A 12,898-nucleotide genomic window follows, 5' to 3' on the forward strand; every position below is an offset into this window, starting at 1 on the left:
ATATGCATATGCTGTTTTTTAAATGCACATGTATACTACCGTTGAAAAGCTTAGGATCAATGATAAAAATAAAAAAAAACTTTAATTCAGCAATGCCAGTAAAGACATTTAATGTTATAAAAGATTTCTATTTCAAATAAATGTTTAACTTTAGAAAAAAAAAAATCAAAAAAAAAAAAAAAATCGATCAGTTTCCACAATACATTTAGCAGCGCAACAATTTCAACTGTGATATGATTTAATACAATTATGTTATTGATAATAAAATAAATTATATAATTCAATAGTAAAAAAAAATCTTGAGTGGGCTGATCCTATCAAATTATCATAATTTATGAAGGATCATGTGACACTGAAGACTGGAGTAATAATGCTGAGAATTCAGCTTTGACATCACAGGAATTGATTACATTTTAAAATAGATTAATATACATTATTTTTTAAATATATTAAAATAGAAAACAGTTGTTTTAAACTGTAATACCATCACAATATTACAATTTGTAAATTAAAAAAAAATGTACCCTTTGTGGAATTTTTTGTTCTTTCAGAAACTGTAGTGTGGCGCAAACGTGTACACAAGAAAACACAAGAGTCACTGTCTGGTTTAAAAACTTTCTCTCAGTAACTATTTCTGTATTAATGTACAACCGTTGAAAATTACAGCATCATTTGTTTTTTCATCTTTTTTTAAATTTTCAGATTTTTTTTTAAATGATCTAACTATCAACAGCCATTTCCAAAGGGAAAAAAAAACATGAGAAGAAAGCGAGAGAGAGAGAAGAAAAGAAGGCAGAAGTTATGGCAGGAGCAATGGAGGAAGAACAGAAGAGTTAGACCATTTCGGTGGAGTGTTTTGAGTGTGTGTGGGTGCACGCGTGTGTGTAATGTCAGCTGACGTGGGGTTGTGAGAATGCAATGTTTGTGTATGCAAATGCTAGGATACAATCGTGCTATTCTCAAATCCTGCAGCCGAGTAAAGATTTAGAAGCAAAAAAACAAAACAAAAAACAGGGGCACTGATGAAGGAAAGAATGAACAAAAAGGGAAAAAAATACAGCTTTGAAAAGAGATGCTATAAATGAGAAAAACAGAGATGGACAAAACATTTTGAGATGCAGTGTAGAGTTTTGACAAAAAATGTGGAGGGGTATCTTTGGAGAGAAGGGGGCAAGACAGTTGAGAGAAGAGTGAACTTGACGTGGACTCGATGGACGGATGTTCAGGTGTCGTGGAAATCCTTCAGCAGCGTCCGTCTCTTCTGCTCAGCAATGTGCATCTGATTCTCCAGATCCTGCAGAGAGAGATAAAAAAAAAAGAGAGATGAGCTTATGCTTTTTTTAAATTCCAGTGTTCCTGTTCACAACTTCCTCCAGACATTGTTCCATCTCTCACCCCTCTATCATTAGCGCTCGGCTCTCCTCTCTCATAAGTGTCTGCTCTCTCCACTTTCCATGACAGGTTCTCGATCTCTGCCTCCAGCTGCGCCTGCTGATACTCAAACTACAGGAAATAAAAATTAGATTTCCAATTACCAAAGACAGATCTTTGATCTTCACATTCACACATTTAACGCAGTTCCTTACCAGTTTTTTGAGAGGTCCAGACTCCATGTAGTAGGCATAAGGATAAGTGTACTGCAGTGTATAACGACACTATGGAGAGAGCAAAGACAGTGTGAGTGTGGAAACGCAGCTTATGCATGAACACTTGTGTCTGCAGAATAGGGCAAGATTAATACAAATAAAACAAATCACAACATGGCCTGGTGCGATTATGAAATTGCAATGGTTAAGTTTTAATTAAATTAATATATGCGCCGAGTGTTTCAGAGTGAAGAGCGGCACAGTCTTTTACATGTGAGCAGCTTATGATCCAAGTTTTCAGTTCGGTTCACAGTAAGTTTAGGTCACTATAACATGCATTTGGGAATTCAATGTGCCAACCAAACTTGTTAAGAGAAGTCCTTATAAACCATCCATTTTCAAAAAAGAGAAACTTTATGGTTGTCTGCCACAATAAAAGCATAATGATTTAACTTTTGAAAAAAGAAATTAAGACAGCCAAAAAATATTGGTCTAAATATTAGTTTTACAGTTGAACTGTAAAATTTCATTCTTAATATATTTTATTAAACACTACATTTTTTTCTAACAGTGAAATATAACAATAGTAAGATATCTTATTTTGTTTAATATTTTTATTTAGTAATAATAATAATCAGAACTTAAGATATAATTTTATAGTTATTTAGACAAAAAAAAAAAAAAAATTGGGCCAAACTTGTGATGCCAACCTGAAGCTATTGTTTTATATTGCACTTTAAAGGATTAGTTCACTTCTAAATAAACTTTTGCTGATCATTTACTCACCCCCATGTCATCCAAGATGTCCATGTCTTTCTTTCTGCAGTCGAAAAGAAATGAAGGTTTTTGATGAAAACATTCCAGGATTTTTCTCAATATAATGGACTTCAATGGGCTCCAAACGGTTCAAGGTCCAAAAAGATCCAGGTCTTTCAGTACAGCTTCAAAGGGCTTTAAACGATACCAAACGATGAATAAGGGTCTTATCTAGCGAAACGATCAGTTTCTGCCAGAAACCGAGCAGTATTTATGCTATTATTTGACCTCTCATCAGACAAACGTGATCATATCTGAGCTCCGCCATAACTTCCGCTAAGTGAGGTCAAAAAACGAGCATGGTCATAGATATATCGATAGTAGATGCCTCATTCTACTGATCCGTGCAGGCGCTAATGAGGCATCTACGTATACATCTATGACCACGCTCGTATTTTGACCTCACTTAGCGGAAGTTACGGCTGAGCTCAGAGATGATCACGTTCGTCTGGTATTGTTTGGTATGGTTTAAAGCCCTTTGAAGCTGTACTGAAACGGTCATTTGGACCTTGAACCGTTTGGAGCCCATTGAAGTCCATTATATGGAGAAAAATCCTGGAATGTTTTCACCAAAAACCTTAATTTCTTTTCGACAGCAGAAAGAAAGACATGGACATCTTCGATGACATGGGAGTGAGTAAATTATCAGCAAAAGTTTATTTAAAAGTGAACTAATCCTTTAAAATGGCAATTTTACTTTTCTTTACTTTATTTTTCTCCCCCGAAGCATGCAGCCCTAGTGTGGAATACAGCTGGATTCAGCCTTTACCTTGGCCAGTAGCTTGGCAGCATTCTGCAGGTACTGCCAGTCGATCCAGGTACCCAGATTATTCATGACTCGCTCCTGAATCTTCTCCTGGATCCGCTGGTATGTCTGTGCCTCCAGCTGCAAGCTCTTATTGTGGTTCTCCCACTGAACACACACAGATAATGTAAGGATTAATGCTTACATATACACATTTAAAGAAATTAACTGTTAATACAGTTAAGATGAAAAATAGCCTTCTGAAACTCATATACATACAAGGATATAATTCTAAAATCTAGAGAGCTATCTTGTTTCCCTCACAAGCAGCATCCTATCTGAAACTGAATACGATATAGGCAGTTTGCTGTTAGCATGTTGCTAAGCTAACAGCATGCTACTCTTAAACAAGAGCACAAATACATTGGGTAAACTAGTCCATTACAAATTAGATTTAAAATTAGAACATTTTATTGATACCTTTCTGTAATGAGTGAACTATAATGTTGCTGGCTACATTTTTGGAACAACTTTTTATATCAGTATCACTACTAAAGAGCTCGCTAGGTTTTGGAACAAAGATCATTTTAAGCAGTACACTCCATACCTGTCTACACTATATGAGTGTGGCCTTTGGTCTTTAGCTTTTATTTTTTTTAAAGAGATTTACTATTGAGGTTTCATTTTTGTCTTACCCTCTCAAAGTAGAACAGGTATTTTTTGAGGGCCTCTCTGGCCTGGGCCTGCTGGCTCTGATTCACTATGTCTGGGTTCTCTTTGTAGCGACTGCACTCGTAGTACTCGCTGCCATGAGTCTTCCAATCACCCAGACACATCCAGCAGAAATCTATACACAGCCGTAACAATTTAATTACAATCAAGACCACTTAACCACTCAAAGGGATTTCAAGTAAATACATTTTTTTTTTTAAAAATCACTGGGAAAAAACATACCATGTTTACACTTTGAGCATTGCTGCAAAAGAGAAAGAGAGAGAAAAGATATGTTCAGTAAATATGCCCCATTTTATTACCATCCTCAGTCTAAACATACACTGCTGTTCAAAAGTTTGGTGTCAGTAAGATAAAAAAATAAAAGAATTAATACTTCTGTTCAGCAAGGATGCATTCAATTGATCATAAACGACGGCAAGGACTTTTACATTATTACGGAAAAAAAAAATCTAAATGTATTTCAGCTTCCAAAAAAATATTGAGCAGCACAACTAATACATAGAAATGTTTCTAAAGCATAAAATCATCATATACTGATTTCTGAAGGATCATGTGACACTAAATACTGGAGTAATGAGAGCTGAAAATTAAGATTTGCCATCACAGAAACATTATTTTTTAAAGTATATCAAAATAGAAAACAGTCATTTTAAATTAGGAAATTAAATGGTGAGAAAACTTCATCATATGATTATAGTACTACAAATCACGGTTATCAATATCACATTATTGTTATAATGTGCTAGAAATGTTCACAACAACAATGGCCAGATTTTAAATTCATTAAAAAATATGTTGGTTGGGTGACTTAAAAAAAGCATGTTATCTACTATATCTACATGTTCAGATAAAGTTTTATAAAATGATCAAATCACACATTTTAGCATTTAAACCATTTTTAAGAAAAGGGAAGAGTCAAAATTATACATTATTTTATATAGCTTATATTGATTTTACCTGCTCCATGAATAATTCAAAATACCTCATCTGAATTGTTGAGATTTTTGGAATGCACATTAGCTTATTTTCCATCTAGTTAAAATTGACAAAACTGCATATAAATTCGGTCCGATTTTCGCATTGGTCTAACAAAAAGGGCAGACATCAAAATGTAAATCCACTGTCTGCCAGTAGGTGGAGCTGCTGGGACAGCATAAATAGAGCCGTTTCCCTGATAACCTCTAAATGGAGGTAAGATGAGCAAGTAGATGCCATCAAAACTTTTCTGAAGACAGTCGGTTCACTTCAGGGATAGATTCATATAATTAATTCAGTCAAAATTTCAGCACTCAGTTGTCATATAAGGTTGTAAAACCGCTCACTGCCTTCCGCCATGTTTTCACACAAAACAAAACCTATGTTGCGCCTATGTGAGACTGTTGCTAACTAAAGTCACCAGTAAATCTAAATGGAAAATTCTTATTTTTTATGGAATATTGCATTATTTATTATAAATGATTTATCCATGACCATGCACATTTTTTTAAAAAATCAATCTGCCCTCGTAACCTTTATTCAAAATAACTTCCCCTCCCTCTTTCAGCGACATCTCTCTGATGAAGTGTTTACTGGTGCGAGGGCGGGACAATCTGTCACTCACATGACATCACGGCAATAGCAAACCACAACCATCCAACGATCCAATCAACTCCTGATGGACAAAATCAAGTACCGCCCTACATTTTTTTTCTTGTTTTCGAGAACCCGTTTCACTGGGATATACATCACAATAGGGAAGAAAAGACTATCACAATTCTATGTCATGCTGACTTTAATGCTGGACAGTATTTACTCAAATCAAGCTAATCAAATAAGGTTTTTTAACGATATTGAAAATTTAACAGTAATACTAACAACAGGAATGTTATTGTGGTTAGTGACAGTTCCATCACTATTGTTATAATATTTCACAATCTTACTCTATTTTTGATCAAATAAAGGCAGCCTTGTTGAGTATAAGGGACACTTATAAAGAAACTAATAAAGTAGTACTCTCACTCCGACATGCTGGGTGTTTTAATTGAATGGAATGAATGCATGTACTATTCACCATGTGGTTGCAGCCTCCATTCTTCTCAATGCAGATATTGCACTTAGGGCACTGTGGACAAAATCCAAGAATTAGGATAAAAGGATATTATTATATCGTAACTACCAAACTTAACTAACTCCCAACAGTATATACTTGATGTGACCATCCTAAATGTATCTGTGTGCTTCCTTACGTCTTTAGTGTGTGCACTGATGTAGTTGGCCGTCTCAGAGTCATCTGCACATTTCGTCAGCCATTTACGGATGGTAGCACAGTCTGTGGGGGCGTGATACATCTGTCTGCACTTAAAACTGAAGACAGACAGACAGAGTCAGTCCAAACTCGCATACAATCACGTGCGCTCTTTCACATTACACGTATTATGCTAGGAATTGAGGAGTGTGTGCGCAAGTGTAATGGTGTGTTATACCAGAAGACTTCTTGGCAGCGGCTGCATTGGACTCTCCGAGCTCGAGGTTCCTCCACCTGTATAACTATCGGACAGTCGGCACCAGGACACAACTGCAGCTGGAAATGACTCTGCAGACACACACAAACATGAGCAGGTTAAGAGTGATCAATAACCTTTTCTAGAATGTCATAACTCGTCAAATTCCTGTCAGATGGTACTAATTTTCATGTTATGGCTAATAACCACTGAATGGCCAATATAAAAATAAAATAAATAAATAAAAAAAACTCCAAAAACTAAAATCAATCGTTTTAAATTAAATGTTTTATGTGAATCATAATATTATAATTTAACACATTCTACCGTTCAAAGGTTTGGGATCTGTAATATTTTTTAATGCATTTGAAAGAAGTCTCTTATGCTCACCAAGGCTGCATTTATTTGATCAAATTCAGTAAAAACAGTAATCCATTATTAGAATTTAAAATATTATTACCATTTAAAATAACTTTTCAGCATCATTGCCCTAGTCTTAAGTGTCACATGATCCTTCTTCAGAAATATTTCTAATATGCTGATTTGGTGTTCAAGAAACATTTATTATTATTATTATTATTATAAATGTTGAAAAGAGCTGTGCTGCTTAACACTTTTATGGAAAACGTGATTATTTGATGAAAAAAAAAAGACCAGAATTTATTTGAAATAGAACAAAGTAAAAGTTTTACTTTCAGTATATCATCAATTTAATTCATCCTTGCTGAATAAAAGTATTAATTTCTTTCCCAAAAAAACAACAACAACTGACTGGTCGTCTATAATAGTTATATAATATATGATATAATATAATGTTTTTAAAAATTACTGTTAGATGCAAGCAAAGTAATCTACATATAATAACTGGCGAAATGAGCACGAAGCATTAAATATTGAAATAATCTCTAAAATTGCCAGATAACAGATATGGTACAGACACATTCAGTGCATCCCTAGACTGACACACACCTCCACGTAGTCCCTGAAGAGGTAGCGTCTGTATTTATCTTTCAGCTCCTCGCTGGGCAGCAGAGGAAGAACAAAATCCTCTGGTATGCGAAGAGAACATTCCTGCGCCATGCAGGAGATCTCTGTAGACAAACACAATCCATAGAGGAGATCAGATAACCAGATCACTGTAATCAGCAATACATACTGCATACTGGGCTCAATATGTGTGTGTGCGTGCGTGCGAGCATGTATACTCACCTACTCCCACACCATCTTTGACAAGTACAGTGCAATGCTGCTCCCAGCATCCCTTGCAGAAGGAGTGCTGACAGGGTAGAGAGAGCAGAGAGTCTCTCCGGACCAGCTGCAGACACACCCCACACTGCAGTGACGTCCCAGCCTGAAAAAACACAGACATGTCAAGAGAAGGAAGTACTTCTAAGATAGAAAACTGTATAATCAACGTTTGTCCCAGACAACCATTTTTTCACAGTAATGTTGGTTTCTTGTATTTCAAATCTCAGACTCGTATAATAAAATAAATCCAACGTGAATCAATATTTTAAGTCCATTACTGACTTGGCAAGTCAAGTAAGAAGCGGGATAAAGTACAGCTGGTCATTATCACAAAACAAAAACCTTTACTGACTGTACACTGCATATACCATAATCAATTCCATCTGCAATTTGACAAAGAAAAGGTTTCAGGTTGCACATCTTTAATTGCCTCAACTTTGCATTTTAAGTTAAGAGAGTCTTGGAAAAAACAAATTACTATTTGATCAAATGTTACTGTAAAAAAAGAGCTTTAAAATGACAGTTGTCATGACTAAAGACACACATTATGGGAACTCACAGTGAGAGATCTGCAGGCGCTTGTGGGCTGGGTGTGGGCTTCACAGAGCAACTGTGAAGAGTTGGACTTATACCTTCGAGGACAAGAAAAATATTAAGAGACAGACTTTTTTTTTTCCAACGTCAAGATTTTAGGATAAAATGATTTGAATGCAGTGATTATTTTAGCCCTAATTATCTGCAATTTCGCTATTTTAATGACCTTATAGTGTTTTTCCTGTTCACCTAGTCATGTGGTGACACATTACATGTACAATTACCATTCTAAATTTTGGGGATGGTAAGATTTATTTAATGCTTTTGAAAGCAGTCTCATATGCTCACCAAGGCGGAATTTATTTAATCAAAAATTATTTGAAAACTATGGAAGCCTGTTTTTGCCACAAAATAAATTTAAAAAAAAGATAATTGAGACTTTTTTTTTTCGCAATTCTGACTTCATATCACGCAATTCTGACTTCTCTCAGAATTGTGAGATATAAACTCTCAGAATTGTGAGATATAAACTCACAATTCTATATTTTTTCTTGCAATTTGGACTTTTTTCCCCCTCGCAATTACGACTTTAAATCACGCAATTCTGACTTTATTTCTCGCAATTCTGACTTTTCTCAGAATTGTGATATAAACTCGCAATTGCGAGTTACTGTCAGAATTGCGAGAAATAAAGTCGCAATTGCGTGATATAAAGTCAGAATTGCGTGATACAAAGTCAGAATTGTGTGATACAAAGTCAGAATTGTGTGAAATAAAGTCAGAATTGCGTGTTAAAGACCAATTCTAAGGGAAAAAAGAATTGCAAGTTTATATATCTCACAATTGCAAGTCAGTCAGAATTGCGAGCTATAAAGTCAGAATTGCGTGATATAAAGTCAGAATTGCGCGTTAAAAGACCAATTCTAAGGGAAAAAAGAATTGCTCGCAATTGCGAGATATAAACTTGCAATTCTAAGTCAGTCAGAATTGCGTGATATAAAGTCAGAATTGCGAGCTATAAAGTCAGAATTGCGAGTTATCAAGACCAATTCTAAGGGAAAAAAATAATTGCTCAGAATTGCAAGCTTATATCTCGCAATTGAGAGTCAGTCAGAATTGCGTGATATAAAGTCGCAATAGCGAGTTATAAAAGTCAGAATTGTGAGATAAACCCCCAATTCTGACGTTATAACTCACAATTGCAAATTTATATCACGCAATTCTGATTTTAAAAAAAAGTCAGAATTGTGAGATAAAAAGTATTTAATACCTTTTTTATTGTGGAAAAAAAAAACCTCTTACTGCGCCCAAACTTCTGAATGGTAGTGTAGACTCTCATATGTCATAAAATACCATGAGTAATTATTCAAGGATTAGATACTTTTCATGCCAGCTACCCAAGTGTGCATGCTTTGCTGAATTTAATTACCTTTCGAGTATTTGAGTCACTTGCCACTGAAAATGTACAAGGACCAGTTTGGCTACAGCTGGTGACAACTAAAGGGAGAGAAAACAGCACTGTACTGACAGACTAAACTCAATTGACAGTCTTTGTTTATAGTTTGGAAAGATACATAAATATACAGCTAAATATCTTCAGTAACAACACTAAACCTACTAAACATTGTCACTCACCTTCAGGGCACTGGCTACATTGTTGACTTCCTCAGATAGTACCTTCTGACTCTCTCTGTATGTCAAGCAATTGAACTGGTACTTTTCCGGGTCAAATTGTTCTTCAACCGCCACGTCGTCATCAAGGTCTTCATAATAATCAGGGATGTCGCCCTCTACGATGTCTTCGTCATCTTCGAATTCCTCGTTACTGTCTGAGGCTTGGCTACTCATATCCACAGACATAGCCCTCTGGGCCTGACCTTTCCCTGACTGACAGCTGCTCTCCACTAATCAGCAGCTTCTCCGCTGCTCCTCTCTGCCCCCAACTGGACCACGAATCCCAGGGGGCTCTGTGGCTTTTAGCAGCACCGAAAAAAGCAAAAGAAATCACACTCCCCGTCACTCATGAGGAACCGGAGCGAGGGATGAGCTCAGACAGAGAAAAAGAAATACTGGAAGAGAAAACAAAAACACATTATTTGGTAACTATCATTTACATTATATTTCTCACAATCTTAAGTGTTTAAATGTCTAAAAGCATATGCTTAAATGGACAATGGATTGGTCAATGTATATCAACCTAGAATTTTTATTTTCTATTTTAAATTTTTATTTTTAATCAGACATTCTGCCATCGTGCTAAAAGGATTTATTTTGTGAAAATGACTGTACCTTTCCCCATTTAATATACAGCTACATAAATAAATGAATGGACATGAAATATTGATTTGAGGAGAATGCTGAACTCAATCTCTGAATCCTGGTATTTTTGGTATTTGTTATGCGATAATGACCATCTGACTGTAAATTATAATAACGGATAATAATGTATAATATTATTACTATACAACTGCTTAAATATATGGACATGAAATATTGATTAGAGTTATTTTAATAGCTTGTTTACTCATTAAATTATTCTGATAAATATTTGACAATTGAATCCAGAAATTGACCAATCAGAATTAAGTATTCCACCGAGCTGTGTAATAGAGTGCAACAGTGGCCGGCCGGCTGCTATTTCAGCTTCTTTAGATCAAGAAATATTTTTCACTTTTTGCCATAAGGATTTTTAAAAAGTCTTCATTAAAGAGTTATAAGCCATGAACCAAACCTATCAGCTACAAGGTGAACAACACCACTTTTTTGAAGCAATAAATTGGACAAAAACACAAAAGTATGAAACCGTGTACTTAACAGCTTTAATGAGGAAAATAACTACACCAGGAATTTTGCGGATAAACAATTATTTAAAAAATATAAGTTGAAATAATGCATACTAACAGTTTCAGCAAAAGCATGTATTATCGATTAACAAACCCATTGTAGGTCTTTAAAAGGTTTATACGTTATCATTTAAAACGAATTCCCCTCTGGAGAAAATGAATGGGATTTTTTTCTTTGCAAAAAAATAAAATAAAAATGCACTCTATAATAATGAGTGGGTAGTTGTGTCCAAACATTAGATTGGTAGTTTATTTCCAAGAGAAAAGGCAAGATTTAAATAGTGAAAGTGGCCTTGCTGGTGTACTCAACTTCAATGACACTCGCTAAGCTTGAACCACTGGTCAAGGAGCTGCTTCATTATTTACAATCAACACACCTTGGACACTATCTGAAGGTTGCACTTGTAGATGTTTGTCTCCGTATTAACAGTCGCCAAGCATCTCTTTGAGCGTAAGACAATCATAAACTCACATGCAGAGCGGCTTAGTGCTTCGTTTTAAAGGATTACACGGTGTACTGACAGTCCAACCGGACAGCAGGAGAAGGGAAGGCCGCGTGCCCGCGCATCTGATGATCACAGAGATCAGAGCTCTGCGTGTGCGCGCGGGCGCCTGCTGATGTGATGACAGTCACCGAATCCAACTGAATAAACAATCACTGCACATTTAACTCAACGTGAGCACGGGGTCGGTGAGCGTCCGCAGCCGTCCGGTCCAGTACCGGATTGGTTGGAACCCCACAGTCATGGGACGACCTGGCCCGGTCCCACACGCGCGGGCACTGTCTATCCCTCACATTCCACCCAGGGCTATAAATAGCGTGCGACGCTGGGTGGCACGCATAATATCACACTCAGCTGGGTTAGGGATCTTGGCGTAAGTGCGTAGGTGTCGGGTGGGGGTGAGCAAAGACTGCAAACTCACGGTACGGACAGTACGGGTTCTGCTTTGTTTACTCCATATGAATCGGGCCGCACCAGCTGTTGCTACTCTAGATAAGCACTTGCACATATATACAGCAGCGCGATCGATGCGCAGTCCCTTTCTCCTGCTTTATCCGTCTAAATATTTGTTTCAATACATATATCCCGCAGTTTGAAGACCATACAGTCCAATTAAACTTGTTTTAAACGAATGCATATATCGTTTAATGTCGTTGTAAATGCTTTACAACGACAGCGCGTTGCAGCGCGCACTCCAGCTCGGGGATTCGTATGTAAACAAGGCCATTTTGGTTCGCTGGATAAAGCCGCTGCTCTGATCGTTTAAACCCATCGTACCCAACATACTGACTTTACTCACCTGCCGGACCGCGTCGGGTCGCCACTCGACGCTGGCTGAAGAGAGATATTGGGACAGAGTGCCGATCCGTTCGCTTAGATGAGTCTCAGCAGAGCTGAAGATCGGAAGTACGGGGGGATTCTAGAGCGGCGTCACTTCCGTGTCCGAGTGAGGCTGTTTTCCACAGCGATCAGACTCCTGTTACTGAGGAGGGGCCACGAGACACACGACACGAGCTCACATACTTAAAACTGACATACATAATTGCAGTCAAACACACATGCGCTAATGCAAATGTAGGTCAACAAAATAAGAAACCTGATTTACAATGTGCTACGTGCTTGTAAAGTGCAAAGGCAAACGGAACAAAGCGCCCTCATTAAAAGCACATAGGCAACTACAAGACCCAGCTGCTTTGTTAACATTAAAGATACAATACAATAGTGTTGAGACTTTTAAAACACGTCTGTTATCTAGTGTACGTCTGTGGTCCACAAAATTAATATGTCAAGGGGTCTGTCCCAGTAGGCTACTCACACTTGCAATCTTTGGACACATTTTCAGCACTTTACACTTTAAAATGCCTGTTCAGCAGTCCCTATGTAACAGACAGCACAGTTTAATTTTGAA

General features: G+C 36.9%; 1 protein-coding gene across 1 annotated transcript; it reads right to left on the reverse strand.

The window, feature by feature from the left end:
- Positions 1-601: 601 nt before the first annotated feature.
- arih2 (ariadne homolog 2) lies at positions 602-12,671 on the reverse strand. Its single transcript, XM_079828101.1, has 15 exons — positions 12,290-12,671; positions 9,780-10,213; positions 9,574-9,641; positions 8,170-8,242; positions 7,572-7,713; positions 7,332-7,453; positions 6,345-6,454; positions 6,108-6,225; positions 5,933-5,983; positions 4,102-4,123; positions 3,843-3,994; positions 3,172-3,315; positions 1,587-1,655; positions 1,396-1,503; positions 602-1,294 (listed from the first exon to the last, which is right to left on the reverse strand). The coding sequence occupies exons 2-15, from the start codon at positions 10,002-10,004 to the stop codon at positions 1,223-1,225; spliced, it is 1,476 nt and encodes a 491-aa protein (XP_079684227.1). The 5' UTR covers positions 10,005-10,213; positions 12,290-12,671; the 3' UTR covers positions 602-1,222.
- Positions 12,672-12,898: the final 227 nt, after the last annotated feature.

The sequence above is a fragment of the Gobio gobio genome (genome assembly GCF_949357685.1).
Source record: "Gobio gobio genome assembly, chromosome: 10".
NCBI lineage: Eukaryota > Metazoa > Chordata > Actinopteri > Cypriniformes > Gobionidae > Gobio > Gobio gobio.